The sequence below is a fragment of the Castor canadensis genome, chromosome 11, assembly GCF_047511655.1.
Source record: "Castor canadensis chromosome 11, mCasCan1.hap1v2, whole genome shotgun sequence".
Taxonomy (NCBI): domain Eukaryota; kingdom Metazoa; phylum Chordata; class Mammalia; order Rodentia; family Castoridae; genus Castor; species Castor canadensis.
This window is the reverse complement of record NC_133396.1, coordinates 104,556,718-104,577,577: the sequence shown is the minus strand read 5'-3', so window position 1 is coordinate 104,577,577 and position 20,860 is coordinate 104,556,718. Positions and strand designations below refer to the sequence as shown.

Sequence of the window (20,860 nt, the reverse complement as noted above, 5' to 3'; positions counted from 1 at the left end):
GCAACCCTGTATCCCACCTCTGCCCCAACAGCAATGGGTGGAGTCATTGGAGGTGACCCACCTGGTGGAGAGGCTGGAGGCAGAGGATGAGGCTGACTGGTGGAGGCGAGTGGCCTCAGCAGCAGCATCCATGTCAACGTCGCTTCGAGAACGAGGCACATTCTCAGTCTTCCGAGACCTCTTCATCTCTTCCCGGCCCTTGAGGCTCTCAGAGCGGCCCAGGCGAATCTCTGAGCGTGAACTGGCAGGGAGGGATAAGAGACTTTGGGATCTTACATTCTGGCCACCTTTTAGCTGTTGCCCTATCTTAAGGGTGTTTTGAAGTTGCAGGTTCTCCATCCTATCTGACATGGCCCAAACACCTGGGCACAGTGGTTTTTCTCAATGACAAACCATTCTGGCTACTCTACAGATTCTCTCTCCTCCAGGGAGGTAGACTGGATAGGATGTTTCAAGGTCCTGGTTACAGACAGTCAGGAGCCTGACCCTGAGCACCAAGCTTCACTAGGGCTTGATGAAGATGCTGACAACTAAATGCTGCTGTCTATAGAGTCCTGCAGTGCATCAGCTCTAAGAAAGATGGCATTTCTGAAACCCCTGGCTCCCCTGGATGCCACCCCCCACTGCCATGGCCCTGCTGGGCTAGTCCTTTGCTGACAGTATTACTAATCTACATCCTGCTCTGTTTCTGGGACCACAGAGGCCTGGAAACGTCTGGAGAGCTCTTAATAACACAGCAGGTTGCTGCACCAAGGAAGCTAAGGGCCTCCATCTCCATCAGAGGCTTCAACATGGAGCTTACCCCTCCTGGGGCCTAACAGTTTGTCTGCAGGCTTAGGAAACACATTGCTAACTGACTCCCTACTGAACTCACCCCACCCCGAAATCTGTTAGAACAATTCTAACAGATTAATTCAAAACACTTTTCAACAGTGCCCATAGTGGTTCATGTCAGCAACCACATATCATATCAGGTAGGGTTACGGGGCTGCAGAGCTATGCAACTTCCTACAAGTGCCCAAAAATGAGCAGTGCTCTCACCAAGAAGTAAGACACGGAAACTACTTCTGGCCAAACATTCCTAGGGGACTGCCTTCTAGAACTGGAGCATTTTACACCTGTTGAGAATCTATAACAATCTCAGAACTGTCTTGCTGCTGATACTATTCTTCTAAGACTGACATGAGTTTACAGTCACTGAATCTAAAGGCTTCTGCTTAGAACAGCTTTAGCAAATTTTCTTAGCAAGGTCAAGAATACAAGTTTGTAAATGGTCTCAAATATTTTTTCAAAGTGTTGACAGTGTCTTAGAAGCTTAAAGTATTTGACAGATCTTAAACAATAATGTCTATCACTTCAATTTGTGTCTTCAATTTACCCACTGACGTTAGAACTCATTCACTACTCACATACATATCTAAATGTTCACTGCCTCCACATCTGTGTCAATTTTCACTATGGCAAAATCTTTTAACATGCACTAAGTTTATAAAAGCTTAATGTAAACAAAAAGAAATAACCTTGTATTCAAGCAGGACATAGTTAATAGTTACTTCAAAGGCAAAATGGGCTGAATATCCACACTGCTACCTATTGACTTGCTTCCATGCCTGCCTCTATTCCAGCTCAGTGACTCTCAGACTTGATTGCATACAAGGATCATTTTTCAAAACATAAGACTCCAGCACTGTACTTCAAAGATGACTTTAATCTGCATTAACATTTTTATCTATAGGCAATCTTCACTGTAAATGTGGGCTATGACTTGATTACTACCATGCCACAGTAAAGATCAAGAAAGTCCTAGAGCACGTGTAAACACCAGACAAGGATTCTAATTAGAACCTGATAAAAGTGAAGAATATGAGAGATAGAAAGTCTCAATCCCCCACCCCCGGCCTTTTTTTTTTTTTTTTTTTTTGGTACTGGGGTTTAAACTCAGGGCTTTGGTGTTTGCTAGACAGTGCCACACTTCCAGTCCTCTTTTTTTTTTTTTTGAGGCTGGGTCTCACTATGTAGCCCAGTCTGGCCTTGACCTTACAATCCTCTTGCTTCAGTTTCCCAAGTGCTGGTATTATAGGCATGTACCAACACACTTGGCTCCTTTTTCTTTTTGAAAATGAAGGAGCAGACTGTTTTGAATCAACTCTGTATCTCTTTGCTGAGAACAACACCTCATGCCCACAATTTCATTGCTTGTCTCGTCTTTTTAAAATTTTTTATTTATTAGCATATTATAGTTGTACTGGGAGTACATTGTAACATTCACAAAAATGCTATAATATTATGTTTGATTCACTTCCTCCATCTTTCTTCATCTCCTTTGCCCCCCAGCTTGTCTTGTTTTTAAAATGCCAGCAGAGCTGGGGACATGGTACAAGTAGTAGAATGCCTGCCTAGCAAGCTCAAGGTCCAGAGTCCAACACCAGTACCAGACCCCCCCTCAAAAAAAAAAAAATGTGGCAGCAGAATCTCCTTTCTAGCTCTTTTCTTTATAGTGAGACAAAGACTTTTTTGTGCCTGTCTGGGTCTTTTATTTTCCAGGACCTCCCTCTGGGAAGTCTTCCATTCTACAGTCTTCTATTCTTGCTACTTAAGTGATTAACTGCTGCATAATATAATCTAGCTCAATCTTAGGGTGGAGGATATTGAGTAGTCAAGGGGGTGAATCCAAAGGAAATTTTAGCACGCGGTTCCTGCTGGGCTCTGCTTGCTCTTCCATTGATCTAATTACCAACACATGGTGTGTCCTCTGAAGCTATACAGGGTGAGGGGCTGGAGGCTAGAAGAGAAAACTCTATAATGGGAGAAGGAAAAGGCAGCTGGAATTAAACCCTAGCATCAAGCCCTACACATGCCCCATTCTTTGGGCAGCTGGCAAGCCCCTTCCAGCTACTGCTACCTGTCACTTTCCAGCAGGTCCTCAGGAAAACTTCCTGTTGAGAGTCGTTGTGTCCCCGGTTCTGGGGCATCATACTGCTGGCTGTTCTCAAAGTGCTGAATGATGTTCCTCACATTGCCTGGCTTAACTGCAGGAAAAAGAAAATGAAGGCTACTATGCTTTCTGTTCTGGGATGACCCCTCAGGGCTGTTACTCCCCTCTAGCCCAAAAGACAGAGCAAATGAGCAAGCACGGATGAGAACAGCATGGGACCAAGAGGCAACAGATGTGGCTCTAGTCCTAGCTTTTCTATGACTATGCAGTGTGGCCCTGGGCAGTCACTCTACCTTTTTGGAGCTACTCTTTCCTCAGATACAAAATGAGAGGGTTTAGAAGTACCTTTTCCTATGAAGCATTCTTTTAGTCCTCACATTCTTCAGTATAATGACAATTTTTGAAAATCATGAGTAAGTTTTTCCTAAGCCGTATGACAGGTTACAAAAAATAGCAAAGACCAAAACACAACTATATGGAATTTGGGGGGCTGGAGGAATTACTCAAATAGTAGAGCACCTGCCTGGCAAGTGTGAGGCCCTGAGTTCAAATCCAGTACCGTCAAAAAAAAGTTTACGTGGAATTTGACCATTTTACCAAATCTTATCAGTCATTTTTCAAACTTAAACTACTTTTAGAGCTCATTATTTATTTATTTTCTTTTTTTCTCTTCCTAACTCTCCATCCTATTCTTTCTCTTCCCCTCTGGGCTACATCATTAAATAATCAGACCCTTCATCACTAGTGACCTAGGAGGAAAAGAGGAGAGATGTCACTCTCTGGCATTAAAATTTCAGCCCCTTTTTCTAAGCTAAGACGGAAGGGGGCTATCCTTGTTCAAGGAGACAGAGAGGGCAGGAGGGAAAGGAGACACTCAGGAGAGGTCATTTAGAGACCCTGCAGATGGGGACTTAGACTTAAGAGTACTGAAGTTGGCAGCCAAAGAAGAGATGAGGAGCTTGTCTTCAGATCAAAGCTAAGCTCTGAGCCCTACAAGATAAGAGCAGCGCTTGGGCCACAAATGCTGCTGAGTGTGTGTACATATATATATTATGTACGTATATATACATACATAAATACCCTAGGGGTCCAGGCCTGACAGTAGCCAGACTAACAGACTTTAAAGATTCTGGTACAAAGACACACAGGCTTACAAATCTCCCTGCATCAAAATCTGACTTTCATAAGAAAATTTCTAGGCCAGAGATAGTAAAAAAAAATTTGTCTGCTTTCTGTAATCCCACTCTCTGGCTAGGGTAGTACTTTTCTGAAATGGTGCAAGTGCCTGGCTATACGTTTTAAGAATAGAGATTACCACTCCCATTTGGAGGCTGGAACCAGGCCTGCCTATCACAGACTGAATGTGCATCTGACTATGGAGCCATAACAGACACCAGAGTCTGCTGTGCAGCAGCAGTCCTGAGCCACCCTGGCTGGGTGATGATGTGGGAGCCTGGGAACATCCTATAACTGAAACATACCAGGTAGAGCCCACTGTCTTCTCTCCCACAGGCCACTTGAAGACTACCTAGTTGTGTTCTGGACAGAGTTACACACTGGTTGTGGCAAGAAACAGGTGCAGCCCTGAGATCAGCTATAACTGAGTAACCCAGAGGAACAAGGGTAAATGGGTAGAAAGGAACACATTTTTAAAAAGCACCAAGTTTCCCAAGTAGCCTTTGCTCCCTTTTCTCCAGTTTCTGGAAGACAGTGAAAATAAATAAAACTGAATTACAGCAGCAGTCAGATAAAACAGTGGTGACAGATGATGATTTTAAATGTCAAAAAAACTCAATATTGAGGTTTTTAGTTTTGGGTGTTTGGTCTTCAGATATTCATACACACCTGTCTGAATTTAGAACCCCAAACCAAATCATGTAATCACAATGATATGATCTGGATCAAAGAGAGGTGGATACTTGGCTTCCTTATTCAGCTCTTGGGATCAGCAACCCAACTCCACCTAGGGTGTTCCTGTCCTCTTACCAAGTGGGCTACTTTGGTGAGGTTGCTCAGCTTTTTATAGCCTGCTGCTGTCTCATACCTTCCTTGGTAGGGCAATGAGAAGTACATATTAATAATTATGGGCTTGGGGATGTAGCACAGAGGTAGAGTGCTTTCTTAGAAAGTGTGAAGATCTGGGGTTTGAACTATGGGCCGGATTTCAAAGACATTCTTTTCTCCCCATTGTTTTATAAACAATTTTTAATAATTCGTTATTTTTATTGCCTAAGATGGCATGATGAGCTAAGAGTTTACTAACTTAAAATAATTTTGAAGATACTTCTAATTGACACTTTTATATGAAATGGATTCTAATAACAGAATGATTTCCTGATTGTATGCCCTTGTTATAATATATATAATTACCGTAGAACCTAGAAAATATTCTCTCTCTCTTCTTCTTCTTTTTTTTTTTTTTTGAGATACAGTTTCACTTTTTTCCCAGGCCAGCCTGAACCCTGCTCTTCCTACTTACATTTCCTGCATAGAGCTGGGGTGACAGGTGCATGCCACCATGCTCAACACTTTTTTTTTTTTTTGAGATGGGAGTCTTCTAAGTTTTTGCCCCATCTGGCCTTGAACCACAATCCTCCAGATCTCTGCCTCCCAAGTAGCTGGGATGTTAGCCACTGCACCCAGCCTAATATTAATCATTTAATTGCATACACACGGACCTCACTGATGGGAATGAACTTGACTGATTCTGTGACATTTTGATCTAGGCTCTAGGCTTCTTACAGGCTAATATGTAAATACTAATTACAGTAATAATAATAATAATAATAATAATTTTTGTTTTTGCTGTGTTGGGGATCAAAGTTAGGCCCTCATGTGCTCTACAAAATGAGCTGCCCCCTAGCTTCATACCAATTATTTTTCAGTCCACATATTCTAGATATTAGGGCCTGTAAAATGCAGTTCTCTTCTTAATACAAACCCTAGACATTGTTATGGTTTGGATTTTTTTTTGGCTGTATTGAGGTTTGAACTCAGGGTCTCACGTTTGCTAGGCAGATGCTCTCACCACTTGAGACACTCTGCCAGCCCTTTTTTTGTGATGGGTTTTTGTCAAGATAGGGTCTTGCAAACTATTTGCCTGGGACTGGCTTTGAACTGTGATCCTCTTGATCTCTGCCTCCTGAGTAGCTAAGATTATCCAAACCATAAACCTGCTTATAGTTTGGATCTTAAGTGCTCTCCAAAGGCTTATGTGTTGAGGGCTTGGCACCTAGCTGATGGTGCTATTGGGAGGTGGTGGAAGCTTTAGGAGATGAGGCCTAGTTGAAAGAAGATCACTAGGGGAATGCCCTTAAAGGGTATATTTGGTCCCTTCCCCTCTCTGTTTCCTGGCTGCCACGAGGTAAGCAGCTTTCCTCTGCCACACACTTCATTAGAATGTACTGCCTCACCATGGGCCCAAAAGCAATGGGGCCAAGTGCCCATGGACTGAAACATCTGAAACCATGAGCCAAAGTAAATATTTCCTCCTTTTAAGTTGTTTATCTCTGGTATTTTGTCATAGTGATAAAAAGATAACTAACATATCCATGGACAAGTGACAGAGTTAAAGATAAAAGACCTCAGGCTGTGGGAAAAGTGCTACCTAAAAGGATGGTCTTTGCCAGAACCACCAGGAGGCCCTGCCTAAGAGAGAAAGACCCCCCACCCCTCAGAACCCAGGTTAGGCAGGAAGGTCTCACAAGGTTCAGGAGCTCCCAGGGTTTGTGTCACAGAGCAGCTTTAGCAACAAGGAGGAACACAGAAGAGAAAAAGAGGGCAGAAAGAGGGACAGGATAGGAGAAGATGAGATGGAAAAGGGACAACAAGGAGGTGGAAACTTGATACTAATGCAAAGATAAACCCCAAAAAAATGGTCCTTTTACCTTCCACAGGGGACAAGGGAATATGAAATGCTAAAAGAAAAACAAACAAAAACAAAAGTAAACCATGAAAAGTCAAATTAATGTTTCAAGGGTCAAAATAAAAATTGTATCAAGCTGGAATGAAAAGGTAGGGGCAAAAATTATGGTGAATCTCAGCGTCGCTTCCTTTTTCCTTTCCTCAATGCAGCAATTTCAGATTCCCACTGCTATGCTGGACTTAAAGATACTGATTGGTAAGGCCAACATTGATTTCCGGACATATGACACATAGCTGGTAAGATGTCAATGATAGGGCCAATTGTGTTTTGGGTTACTGATGCATCAGGGGAACCTCTGGGTCCCAAACTTGCACCCACCAATTTTATTTAATAGCAACTCAAATCCCTCATCAAGGGTTTATAGTTGTTCCCAAAACACAAGACCAAAAGAGCGCAGACAAATCCCACGAATGAAGGTGAAGGGAGCATTACTCTCACTAGGGCATTCTTTGCCAAGAAGGAAACATTCTTCCACATGGCTGTTCAGTAGTTACAAGTGGCTCTGACGTTCCAGACCAAGACCTAGTGATAGGCATTCACTCTTACCTCCAAGAGCTGCACTAGATGCAGCAAGGGGAGAAAGCAGCAGACAGAAAGGAAGCTGCAGTCTCAAGAGTTTGGGCTTGTGGCTCCCAGATACATAAGAAGCCCCTTTGCCAAAATAATAGTATGTGAAAGGGCTGACTGAGGTCTCTGCTCAAGGCTTGCTCCCCAAATACTCACTGCTTTGAGAAGAGCTTTTGGGCTTCCCAATGTACTTGAGGATGGGGTTTCGCTTCTTGTCCTCCAAGACATCTTTTTCTTTCTTGGAATTGCTGCTCTGCTGAGACAGGAGACACTGGAGTTTGGAGGAGGTCTGAATACCCAAACATGGCTGCTAATCACTTTGCTCCTGTCCCTAAGATTGACCCAAAACAAACTAGAAAGTTGACTCATGCTTGTTCCCTAACCAGCACATTCACCTCTGGCCAAATCTGAAGTACGGAGAGGCTACTCTAGTTGGGAATCTCACTGACTCCACATCCAAAGGCGGAGGGATGTAGCCAAAAAGCTGGAAAATGGTTTTCTTGGTCTAGCTCAGCACAAAGAAGTTAAGCTCTAGAGTAGCTCTTTCACCTTCTTGGTCTTAGGGAAGAAGGGTAGCCACTTGTCCTTGTCAGGAGCAGACTGGGCCTTTTCTGCTGTGTTGGAGGGTCTTGCCTCCCGAAGACGGATCCCAGCATGGCTCATGTAGGTATTGAGGGCAAAGTCCATGGGGGCACTGCAAGAGAAGAAGAGTGTCATGAACTAGAAAGCTCAAGTCATGTTCCCTGCCAGTGGGTGGAAGGGCCAAAACCCTGATCCATACACTCTTCCCTCAGTCACCCAGTGGAGTAGGGAGAGGACAGTTACGGGTCAATGTATTCAAAGTGAAGTCTGGAATAAATAATAATCAAATGGGACAGCAGGGAGAAGCTGGCTAAAAGTCTTGGCTGGCACAGCTCCCAAGAGAAATTTTATTTCTTCCCTAAAACTCTTCTCCATGAGATCAGTAAAATGGGAACCCTAATCCCCTAAAATGTAAGCAAACAATTTTTTAGCAGGTCAAGCCATAGGCAGACCTGGAGGACTGGTTGAGTCTGCAACTAACATCTTTAGGTATACATGTGTGTGTTCAGTCAGGGGAAGAGAGAAATGCCAACTAGCCTCTGTCAAGACACACTACCTTTGCCACTTTCCCCTCCCCAAGAACAAGATATAAAAAGGAGCTGTCAAAGAGCCTCTAATTGCCACAAATTAAACTATCCAGAGCTCTGTGCTTAAAAACATATTTGACCTACAATTTGGTAGACAAATTATCTACTTGCTGGATTTGATAAAGCAAACCTTCAGCCCTGGCTTTACTGCCCTCTTAAACAGACTTTAACACCACCTTCTCACTTTCTTACTAAGTGTGTGCACTCAGGGAATGAAGACTCATTTTAACATAAGCTGAAAAAAAATCTTGTGCCAAGAGAGGAGATGAGTTACACTCAGCTCCCTTCTGTAGGTGCTGCTAAGACAGGCTGATTCTACTATCACTTTCTTTTGTAAGTGGTTTCAGGAAAAAAGAGGGAAGGGAGACACAGGGCTAATTTGGGTGAAGAAGTGAAAGCATGTCTGGGAATACTTGGAGTAAAGGCAGCCTGTCATACTAAGAAGCAGACCTACATTCCCAGCAGTAGTCCCTGAGCATCAGGGGTTTGGACCTTACAACCTCCATGTATTATGGTTCAGTCACCTGGAAACTAAGCTTGCACAAACCATGGTTCTACAATGCCAGGACTACTCTGTGGGTGGCAGAAATGGGAAGCACTGTAGCACAGCCCCACTCCTTCCCACTTTGAAAGCTGCAAATGAACCACACCACAGATTCACTCACCTCCTATCTTCCTCGTATTTGGACCTGGAACAAAAGAAAGAACAGATGACTCAGACAGTGAGACAGAGACTGGTCGCCTGGGCAGAGGCTGGGAGAAAGGTAAGTTCTTTCTTAGAGGAGGGCTGGTGGGGGAGAAAGGGAGGAGTATGATAAAAGGTCAGACAGAGACTCTTCTTGGCTAGAGCTTTGGAGCCAGCTTGGAGCTTAGGAGGTGAGAGTCTTATTCCTTGGAGGTATGCAACTAGTACAGAGTGATGATGATAACAATAATGCCCTTCTAGCTAAAAGGAAGGGGGATGTAGCAAATACAGCTTCATGCTGGCTGGCTGTCTCAGTGGGTGAAGTTATCAGGGGGAAGAAATTTCCTCTTAGGACTGTGTTAGAAAGGCTGTGCTTACATTGAGGCAGGGGAAAGAAGGTAAGAAGGCAGAGATGATACCTAGAGACCTAATCCAAATAAACCTATTTAAAAGAGCAAGTGGTAGCAGCAACTAAGTGTCATAATGGGCCAGGCATTATTCTAGGCTATTTACATGCATTAACTTATTTAATTCTCAAAATAACTCATAAGAAAATATTATATTCCCATTTTTTGAGATCAAACTACATTGCTTTAAATAGAAACCATTGTAAGTGGGGTGCCTTTGCCGTCAGTAATTCCTTAGAGTTCTGGTGTTAAATAATCTCAGTAAGGTTCTGCCTCCATCCCTGGAAGTGGTTGGGGTAATTAATACCATCAGACAACTTAGGGAAATTGAGGCCTAGAAAGATTCAGGCCTGGCTGAAGGTCAGGGGCTTGAGTTTTCAAAACACATGCTCTCTGTGTGATCTCACCTAGTCTCATCTCTAATCCAAATCTCTTATCAAATGCCAGATTCATACATGCAGCTGCCTCCTTGTATCTTCAGTATGTCTTAAAGAAACCTCAAATTTAACAAGCCCTTGATTGTCTACCTCAAAACTGCTCCCTGTGCAACCATCACTATATTGACTGATAGCACTTCATCCTTTTTGTTTCTTTGGTGAGAAATTCTTGGAGTTTCCTTTAACTTCTCTTCCACAGTCAATTTTTGGGAAATCCTCTGGTTGGTTTATTGCCAAAATCTACCTACAACTGACCTCTTTTCACAACTTCTGTAGCTACTGCCTCTGTCATTTTAATGGGGATTTCTATGGAGCCTTACTTGTTCCACCCATGGTCTGGCCTCATGCAGCTACAATGGCTCCTTCCCCACTCACTGAGGGAACACTACAGTTCTCACATAGTCCACAAGCTCTGCTTGTTGCCTCTCCTGTTACCTCTCTGACTCCATCACTTACTTTTTCTTCTGCTCTGGCTACTTTGGTCTCCTTACTGTTCCTCACATTAGCACATTTCTATTTTGCTTTCGCTAGAATGCTCCTCCTCCAGATGTCTTCAAGAATAACTTCCTTACTCATTCTTTTTAGCTGCTAAAGTGCTACTTTTTCCAGGTGGCTCACCCTGACCACAACCCACTGACTCTGATACTCCTGGCCTTCTGCATCTGCTCTATTTCTTCTCCTAGCATTTGTTATGTTTACTGTACTATACAATTTATTTGTTTCTTATATATTGCAGTCTCTTCCCACCATAGCAGATGCTCCACAAAGGAAACAACTACTGTGTTCACTGACACATTCAAGAGTGTCCAATGCAGAAGTGTTTGGTACACGGTGAGAATGCCATTACTATTTACTGAGTTGAAGTGCTAGTGTTAGCCGAGACTATCAAGACCATCTAGGCTAACTTTTATGATTTTGTAGGGGATGTCCAGAGAGAACGGCTTGACCAAAATTGCATACTGCTCAATGAGAAACAGTATTGAAGTGAAAAACCATGTCTAGGTCTGGAGGTGTCCCCATGAACCCGGAGCTGGGACTTAAATCACAGGTACCCGTGGGTGCTTTAGAAAATGGGCCTGGAGAAGGTATCAAAGGAGGCTGTGCCTGAAGCCCCCTAAGAAGGTGAGTTAGTTTGGTTTTCTGATGTAATTAGTGAAAAATGGTTGCTTCCCTTAAGTCAGTTCTGACCACCTTCAGATGGAACTTCATTCACTGGAGACAGAATGATGGTTTCACTCTCCAGAGTCAAACATGAGCTTAGAGGCAGTAAGAGAAAAAGGTCAGGAAGAGGGCCAGAAAGGGGAAACAGAAAATGTACTGCTGCATTTCTGGGGCCTGTGGCTTGTCATAGCCACCAATGACTGTCAGGAGCTCTAGGACCTATAATGACTTTGAACACTGGGAGCCCTCAGCCTGAGAAATGCAGCAAGAGGATTCAGCTCTCCCCATCTTTCAGGAGAAGGAGAATCAGTCAAGAAGTGGGAAAAGAGAAGAGGGTGGAAAACAGACCCACAAGATCTGTTGACCTGTTTGGATGTTCAGGGGGTAGGAACAGAACTCACAAGATATCTCCGAGGGCAGCCAGCTGCTTCTCAGCCACTTGGCGCTCTCTCTGAGGGTCCCCATCCAGGTCTAGAAGGTCATTTTCACCATACAGGCTGCCCAGCCCCAAGGTACGCTTTGTTCTACATCAGAGACACAAAACAGGAAATAAAAATACACATTCAACAGATGAACACACAGAAAAAATGAGGGAAACACATCATAGAGGCAATGAGGCAATGAAAAAAACACAAGAGGTATGAGGAGAGAAAATGGTGGTGGTGGCGGCAAGGGCTGGGCAAACCTGTAGTCGTGAATCTGCTCCTGGATCTCCAGCATGGTTGCCTCCTGAGCTTCACAGAGAATACTGCGAGCATCCTCACTGTTCCGCAGGCGCAAGTCTATAGTGGGAGACAAGGGAAGGCAGAATGGGTAGAGTGCTGGGGGAACAGAAAGTCTCTTCTGTTGAGCATCTCAAAGTGTTTCAGCATCCTGTGACACTGGGAAGAGAGATTTTCTGCCCTATTAGCCTGAAGGAAGTAGAGGCCTAGACTCCATTCAGGTCATTTCTGAATTCAGGATTGGAATTCTGATGTCCAAGGCCCAAGTCAAGTACAAAAACATTTTCTCGAAGTCTCATGCTCCAGTTGAAGAAATATTGAAGCCCAGCTCACTGGATGTGTCTAAATGTTGTCCTCTGATATCAACAGACAGACTTCTTTAGAGGCTCACTCCTTTTCTACTGTCCCAGTACCAGTTCACAGGACTAAAAATAGCAAGCCCTTCTTCATGATCCCTGGAACCAAGAGATGTCTCTCTTCTCATCCCAGCATCTAGCTTCATGCAGGCTAAACCAAGTCTGTGGAAATGACTAGCTCATTCTCACTGTTTTTGAACAGGTTCCATTCACCCTACTGTGTGTGCATGTAAGCTCTCCTTGTCAACCATGCTGTAAATTGCCTCTTTCCAAATGTAGCTTCGAACAGCCTTTGAAAAGCTATCTGTACTGTCTTCTTTATACTGCCTCTCCTCAATCCTCCTGGAATTGGAAGATGCAATGTTATTATCCAGTTTGTGGTCCTCACTTTGGAGCAGCTGCTGTCAGTATTTGTTAGAAAACTTAGGAAAACAAAACTAAAACTCTCTAAAACCAAAAATAAGCCCCTTCTCCCAACCAAGACACTCAGAGATTCTGATTCTGTATGTGGGATAGAGTGAGACTCCAGTCACTGTGTTTTAAAGAGTTTCCTAAGGGATTCTCATGAATGACCTGGCTTAGGAATTGAGTTCAATTTCCTCTTTGTACAGATAAGCCTTCTGAGGCCCAGAAAGGTCACTTGGGAGATTGGCAGAAATAAGCCCAGGTTTCCTGTGACCAGCTCCACTAGGCAGAGGCAGAGTGAATTCCTAGGGAGGGAACTGCTGTCCTGTTTGTGCCTGTCCATAATCTACTGTGATATAGTTTGAAGGAACTGTCCCAGATATTTTCCCCTATTGGAGGACAGAAGCCCAGGAATACGGACTATGTTCCTCTGTCCTCTGGAGCCTCCTGAGAGTTCACTACAAAGACACTAACAAGAGACAAAATAACCCATAAGACAACTTACCAATTTCAGCCTGTAACATCTCGGGGATCTTCACTCTGAGAGGCTACAAAACAGGAGAGCGGGAGAAGTTGTGAGGTGGCTCAGGGGGATAGATACATGCAGGGGCAAACAGCTTGGCAATGTTACCTTCTCTCCTTTCTTGCCTCCTGCCTGCTCTCATCTCTCCAATTGCACACCTGAATTCTAGGTCATGGTTTTGGGAAATGGAATCTAAGGCTACAGGACAAGTGAGGACTATTCTGAGATTAGTACAGAAGATTTTTCACTCTTATTTCAAGGACATCAGGGTACATGGACAGGGCGTGTTGTTCTAAAAGCAAACCAGTGGTAATTTAGCAGCAAGGGAGACACCTTTGTTAGGTATTTGATGGACTCCCCCTCCTTTTCACTTCCAGAGAAAACTGGCTGTTTGTCACTTAGTCTTGCAGTAAGCATGGTGTTCTAGGTTTTGCTGTATGAGTGTTCTGCCACCTGGATACTAGGGTGGTTCCATAACAACCAACAGCTCTAATCTCCTTATTCAAGAACCACTTAAGAGAACAAATATAAAAATATTGATGAAAGTCAATTTTTCCCAACTTCATTAGCCTTAGTAGCTTACTGCCAGAAGAATAAAATCATTTTGGAATTCGTTTAGCTGATCAGATTAGAAAGTCAGGATGGGAACTGCCCTTTGCAGGCAGATGTCTCTTGTCAGCAAGATCCCTTGATACACCTCTGGGAACTACATCCAGATGCACATAGGCTTATCTGTCCCAGACACTATGGGGTCTCCCACCTGATCCCTGCCTGACTTAGCGTGTCAGGCTAAGCTTTGGAAATCCAGTTCTTCCTTGATAGTGATCTACATCATCTGATGTCCCTGAGCCTGTTTCTTTATCCAGGGAGGGGCAAAGTAGACATGGTTGTGGAAATAATTACAATTTGGTGCAGTCTCTTTCTCCAAACATTCTGGAGAGAGAATCAATCTTTTGAGAGGAACAGAAGCTGAAACAGAATCCAGGAATCCTACTCTCTCAGCCCAGAGGTTTCTTTACAAGCCTGTTTCCATTTGGCCTGAATGTTTCACTTGGTTATTCCTTTGCTTGAATGGTCCAAGAGTATAACGAAATTTTAGTCCAATTCATGACTGTCTTACCGCATTTCTCTCTAGGAAAATATTCCAGATGTCTTTCCCCAAGCTTCGGGAATCCTTAGGGTTCGTCTGATGATAAACTTCTGCACACAAATAAAAAAGCTAGGAGAAAAGAGAAACTGGGTTACAGCAGTGGATCTCAACCGGGGTGACTTTACCTCCTAGAGAACATTTGGCAATGTCTGGGACATTTTTTAGTTGTCACAATGACTGGGGGAGTAAGTGCTTTAGAATCTAGTGGGTATAGTCCAGTCTATGTGCCTATATATCCCAAATGCACAAGACAGTCTACCATAATAAAGAATTCTCTGGTCCAAAGTGTCAAGAATGCTGAGGCTAAGGAACCTTGGGTTAGAATGTTCCAGAAACCTATGATAAAGTAATCCCCTCCACTTTCTCATGTGCAACCTTAAGGGTTGATCACTCCTCCATTCTGAATCCTTTCCACACTTGGTTTTTTATCTGTGTCCTTGTACTTGTTTATATATTGTTCCTTAAGGGTTCTCTTTGTGATGTGCCCTGTTTCCCCCGCCCCCAGGATATTTCTGAAACACCAGCACCTGGAACTTAATACATGGGGTTCAATGAATCCCTGTCAAGCAAATAGATACTCATCCTGTCCTTTAATTGTGGTATCGCTAGAAAGACAAAACAGCAGTCTATGTCTTGGGCAAGAGGCTTATTCTGAAGAATACAACATTGACTGTCTCCTCCATCCTCCTCCATTTCTAAGCAGCTAAGCAGAATGACAGAAACTGTGAGGCTGCTGGCTCTGAGCACCATCACAGGGCACTGTGGAATCCAGTCCCTCACACTTCTCCCCATCCTCTTAGACTGAATGCCTTTTAGCACCTTGCCCTCTGCCAATCTTTCTTGTAGTAACTTTGTATATATGCAAGGGTCATTCTCTCAACTCCCCAGTCAATCTGTATCCACCTTCATTCAAAAGGCCACCTTCTTCAAGACTTCCTAAAGTGATCAAGAATGACAGTTTTCCTGGTCTACCTCTTCTCACCACTCCCTATGTTATTGGTGTAGTTAGCTGTGCCACACACAGTGAAGAATCCCTTCTGCCTAGATTTCATATCCTTTTGCTTTTATCTGTCTTTGAGATGTCCGACTATGCTTGTGAATCTGACTTCAGCATCTAGACATCTAGGGATCAGGTGCAGAGGCCAGAGATTTTCTACCAAGCACAAGCAGGCACTCAAACAAGACTGATATTTCTGACTTACCAGTGGGCTGGGGTCTGCCTGAGAGAAGATGTAACGTAGAAAAACTGCTAGGTGAGCTGGACGTGATTTCAGTTTTTCAAGATCTTGGAAGATGATGTCACTCTGGAGGGTAGAAGGATGACAATGGCTGGGAGGCACAAAGGCAGGTGACAGCAGTACAGCCTGTTCTAGCTTTGCTCTCATGTTCTCCACCTTCCAGGCTCTGCCAGCTGAAGATCCCTCCCCCCACACTCCCTTCATAGCTGGTGCCAGTCAAACTGTTTCTAGTCAAGGGCAGCTTGTATGACAGAATAAGGATGAATAGAGAAAACCAGGAAACTGTTACCTCGTTGTTGAAATAACCCGGGTCATAATCTTCCTCTGGGCCAATAATTAAAGGCTTTGAGTTTTGATCTACAGCCTGGAGAGAGAGTCAAATTGTAGAGATGAGAAGTTATAGAGGATGGGGATTCAACCTCCTCAATGGAAGAAAGCCACAGGAGTCTGGTAAACATTGGCATCTCACTACCACACCAAACAGAGCACAGATGCAATGATTTCCACTTGCAGGAAGCCAACTGCTTCTGGGTGGAGCACAGCAGACTCACAGCAGTCTGGTCACATGACATATGAAGATGGGAAGTAAGACAAAAATGCTCTCTTCCTGTTTGCAAAAGTCTGGGGAGGGAGTGTCAGCCAACAAAATAAGAGCCTACGGTACCTGCTGGACTATTGGGTTGGGGGACTTTGTTGTTTTCTTAAAACAGACTCAACAGACATCCTGTTCCCTAAATACAACTGGGGTGGTAGACTCCAATCTGGTGTCAATCACAGTGCTACAAAACAGTTGTGTACCTAGCAAATACCTGTGGCTTAATCAGAAAGCCTTGCAGTGGATGTCTCTCCCTAAAGAAAAGGGATGGGGCTGCTATTTCTCAAATACCACTAGCATTATTTCCCTTTTCTGCTCAAGAATCTATGGCAGATTCGCATTACCTATTCAATCCCAAACTCCTTAGTCTGGTTTTTCTTTCTTTCTTCCTTATGCCAAATTTTAATAAAAACTCAATCCTAACTGACACGCCATTGATAACTTATGAGAGGCTTCATACTTCATGAACCTTCCAGAAGCTTCATGGGTCAAATTCTTTTCCTAAAGGTTCCTTGAGCTTTTAAAGTTTTCCTTTTTTTTTTTTGTCAGTGCTGGGGTTTGAATTCAGGGCCTTTCCACCACTTGAGCCACATCCCCCAGCTGCTTTCAAAGCTTTTCTAGCAACTTTATTTTTCCTCCATTTAATTTCCCTCATTTCCAACAATGTGATTTTCCAACAATGGCTTTTCTTTGGACTCCACCTAGCTCACTTGTGCCTACTTTTCATGCAGATCTAGGATGCCTACCTCACCCATTTTCCCAAGGGCTCTCCCTGATAGCTCCTCCCTCCTTTTTCTGTTCTCTTGGATAGTCACTGACTCTATGCCCAGAATGACTAAGTCACAGGACTGAGAGATGTCTCTGAAGGTACCTCAGAAATAGGAGCCACTGATTACTGAAAAAGTGACAGAGACTGATTGGCATGTTCAAAGTTGCAAGGTCAGGCTGATGTGCTGTACTGATATTTCTCAGACATATCCTGAATACCTCCTCTTCTGTAACATCCCAATCTCTGAACCCCCTGGGGGTCTAGGATCCCAAGAGGCACTGGGTGAACACTTCTGGCTTGTACTTGGCTCCCTAGTGAAAAGAACTGAAAAGACTGGTTTTGCTTATTTAGGAGAAAGGATTTTTTTTTTTTGAGACATGTATACGGGACTGGCCTCAAACTTGAAATCCTCCTGCCTCAATCTCAAAAGTGCTGGGATTACAGATGTGCACCACCATGTCTGGCTGTGGGAAGGATTTTTTTAAAAAAGTCTTAACAAATACACATTTTTTTTTTCTGATTACAAAAGCTCCTTATTAAAAAAAGCAAACATTATAGAATTACATTGCATAAAATGAGAGTTCCCTAGGCTTCTATACTCCTGCTATTGACAGTTTCATGAACAGTACCGATTTCCCCTCCCCCCCACCATGTTCTTTCTAACATATTTAAAAAAAATTTTTATTTTATTCAAATGTGCATACAATGTTTGGGTCATTTCTCCCCTCTTCCCCTGCCTCCTCCCTTACCCTCCCCCCCGACCCCCTCCCTTACCCCTCCTTATCCCTGCTACCCAGCAGAAACTATTTTGCCCTTATCTCTAATTTCGTTGAAGAGAGAGTATAAGCAGTAATAGGAAGGACCAAGGGTTTTTGCTAGCTGAGATAAGGATAGCTATACAGGGAGTTGACTCGCATTGATTTCCTGTGCATGTGTGTTACCTTCTAAGTTAATTCTTCTTGAACTAACCTTTTCTCCAGTTCCTGGTCCCCTTCTCCTATTGGCCTCAGTTGCTTTAAAGTATCTGCTTTTCTCTGAGTTGAGGGCAACAAATGCTATCTAGTTTTTTAGGTGTCTTACCTATCCTCATACCTCCCTTGTGTGCTCTCGATTTATCATGTGATCAAAGTCCAATCCCCTTGTTGTGTTTGCCCTTGATCTAATGTCCGCATATGAGGGAGAACATACGATTTTTGGTCTTCTGGGCCAAGCTAACCTCACTCAGAATGATGTTCTCCAATTCCATCCATTTACCTGTGAATGGTAATATTTCATTCTTCTTCATGGCTGTATAAAATTCCATTGTGAATAGATACCACATTTTCTTAATCCATTCGTCAGTGGTGGGGCATCTTGACTGTTTCCATAACTTGGCTATTGTGAATAGTGCTGCAATAAACATGGATGTGCAGGTGCCTCTGGAGTAACCTGTGTCACAGTCTTTTGGGAATATCCCCAAGAGTGGTATTGCTGGATCATATGGTAGATCAATGTTTAGATTTTTAAGTAGCCTCCAAATATTTTTCCAGAGTGATTGTACTAGTTTACATTCCCACCAGCAGTGTAGGAGGGTTCCTTTTTCCCCACATCCTCACCAATACCTGTTGTTAGTGGTGTTGCTAATGATGGCTATTCTAACAGGGGTGAGGTGGAATCTTAGTGTGGTTTTAATTTGCATTTCCTTTATTGCTAGAGATGGTGAGCATTTTTTCATGTGTTTTTTGGCCATTTGAATTTCTTCTTTTGAGAAAGTTCTGTTTAGTTCACTTGCCCATTTCTTTATTGGTTCATTAATTTTGGGAGAATTTAGTTTTTTAAGTTCCCTATATATTCTGGTTATCAGTCCTTTATCTGATGTGTAGCTGGCAAATATTTTCTCCCACTCTGTGGGTGTTCTCTTCAGTTTAGAGACCATTTCTTTTGTTGAGCAGAAGCTTTTTAAGTTTTATGAAGTCCCATTTATCTATGCTACCTCTTAGTTGCTGTGCTGCTGGGGTTCCACTGAGAGAGTTCTTGCCTATACCTATTAATTCCAGAGTATTTCCTACTCTTTCCTGTACCAACTTTAGAGTTTGGGGTCTGATATTAAGATCCTTGATCCATTTTGAGTTAATACTGGTATAGGGTGATATCCATGGATCTAGTTTAAGTTTTTTGCAGACTGCTAACCAGTTTTCCCAGCAGTTTTTGTTGAAGAGGCTGTCTTTTCTCCATCGAATATTTTTAGCACCTTTGTCAAAGACAAGTTAGTTATAGTTGTGTGGCTTCATATCTGGGTCCTCTATTCTGTTCCACTGGTCTTCATGTCTGTTTTTGTGCCAGTACCATGCTGTTTTTATTGTTATTGCTTTGTAGTGTAGTTTGAAGTTGGGTATCGTGATACCTCCAGCATTGTTCTTTTGACTGAGCACTGCCTTGGCTATTCGTGGCCTCTTGTGTTTCCATATAAATTTAACAGTAGATTTTTCAATCTCTTTAATGAATGTCATTGGAATTTTGATGGGAATTGCATTAAACATATTCTAACATATATTAAGACACTAGAACTATACTATTTGCCCTTACCAAACAAAAATAGTAATTTAAATCATTTTTGTAGGATAAACAAATTCAAAGGAGGAGAAAAGGGACTTCAAGATCATTTCCTCCATCTCTGCTCCTGTTAACCATGTTAAGGAAAACCTTCCCACAGAACAGGATACCTGGTGAGCCTCCCTCAGCATCGTAAATCTGGTTCTTGAGTTCTACAAAGGGAGGGATAGAGTGGAAGTAACCCTGCATTGGAGTTCAGGAGAACCAAGTTCTAGTTCTGACTCCTAATTTACAATAGGAAGATTCCAACAGTCACCTTCAAACTGTGGTATGAACTCATGGCTTTGTGCTTCTTAGGTAAGCACTCTACTGTGTGAACCACACCTCCAACCCTTTTTGTACTAGTTATTTTGGAGATAGGGTCTCACCTGGACTATGATCCTCCTGTTTTACACTTCCCATCACTGCTGTGTTGATAAGCACAAGTCATTGCACCCAACTTTTTTCGGTTGAGGTGGGGACTCACAAACTTTTTTTTTTTTTCCTTTTATTCATATGTGCATACAATGTTTGGGTCATTTCTTCCCCCTCTCACAAACTTTTTTTGCTGGTGCTGGCCTGGACCTGTGATCCTCCCAATCTCAGTCTCCCAAGTAGCTAAGATTATAGGCATGAGCCACCAGCACCTACCTCATTACCTCCTTTCTTAATTTTGAGGATCAAGTAAGACTTTCTGTAAAGATATAGCCCAACCATGGATATGCTAGGCATTTTAATACATGTTAGATACATTTTTCCAACTTTTTAGAATAATAAATTCTATCTAATGGGCATAACTAGATATATCAAATGCATTCTTCTTTTGCATAGCAGCTTTCGATTAAAATTTTCTTTTGGTGACTGCATAACTCTGGATAAAATATGGGGAAATATAAGATTCCTCCAGACCATAGTCCTCTGTCTATGAATCATACTGTGAGGCCTCAGTTTTGAGAAGTGCAAGCTCTGTATTTTGGATTAGTCGTCCCCACACTGATATTTAGAAGACAATTTTGATTAGCTCATTTCTAATATTTACTCATTCATTAGCTAAACCTTATGAATGAGTAAGCATTGGTGGCTCATGCTTATAATCCTAGCTACTTGGGAGGCTGAGATCAGGAGGATCATGGCTCGAGGCCAGCCCAAGCAGATGGTTCATGAGACCCCAGTTCCAAAATAACCAAAGCAAAAATAGACTGGAGGTGTGGCTCAGCAATGGATCATCTGCTTTGCAAGCATGAA

At 43.0% G+C, this 20,860-nt stretch overlaps 1 protein-coding gene across 8 annotated transcripts in view; it reads right to left on the bottom strand.

Moving 5' to 3' along the window:
• Positions 1 to 20,860, bottom strand: part of Arhgef11 (Rho guanine nucleotide exchange factor 11) — a 108,020-nt gene that overhangs the window by 11,743 nt on the left and 75,417 nt on the right. For 3 of the 8 annotated variants that reach the window (XM_020163439.2, XM_020163443.2, XM_074047790.1), the window contains 12 exons: positions 15,970 to 16,044; positions 15,645 to 15,746; positions 14,413 to 14,511; positions 13,275 to 13,317; positions 11,972 to 12,068; positions 11,688 to 11,810; positions 9,262 to 9,285; positions 7,977 to 8,121; positions 7,584 to 7,683; positions 6,823 to 6,852; positions 2,903 to 3,029; positions 62 to 241 (listed from right to left, as the gene is read on the bottom strand). In XM_020163439.2, coding sequence (XP_020019028.1) covers positions 62 to 241; positions 2,903 to 3,029; positions 6,823 to 6,852; positions 7,584 to 7,683; positions 7,977 to 8,121; positions 9,262 to 9,285; positions 11,688 to 11,810; positions 11,972 to 12,068; positions 13,275 to 13,317; positions 14,413 to 14,511; positions 15,645 to 15,746; positions 15,970 to 16,044 — 1,145 coding nt within the window. The remainder of the gene's footprint in view (positions 1 to 61; positions 242 to 2,902; positions 3,030 to 6,822; positions 6,853 to 7,583; positions 7,684 to 7,976; positions 8,122 to 9,261; positions 9,286 to 11,687; positions 11,811 to 11,971; positions 12,069 to 13,274; positions 13,318 to 14,412; positions 14,512 to 15,644; positions 15,747 to 15,969; positions 16,045 to 20,860) is intronic. The other 5 variants (XM_020163440.2, XM_020163444.2, XM_020163445.2 and 2 more) reach the window with 3 other exon arrangements.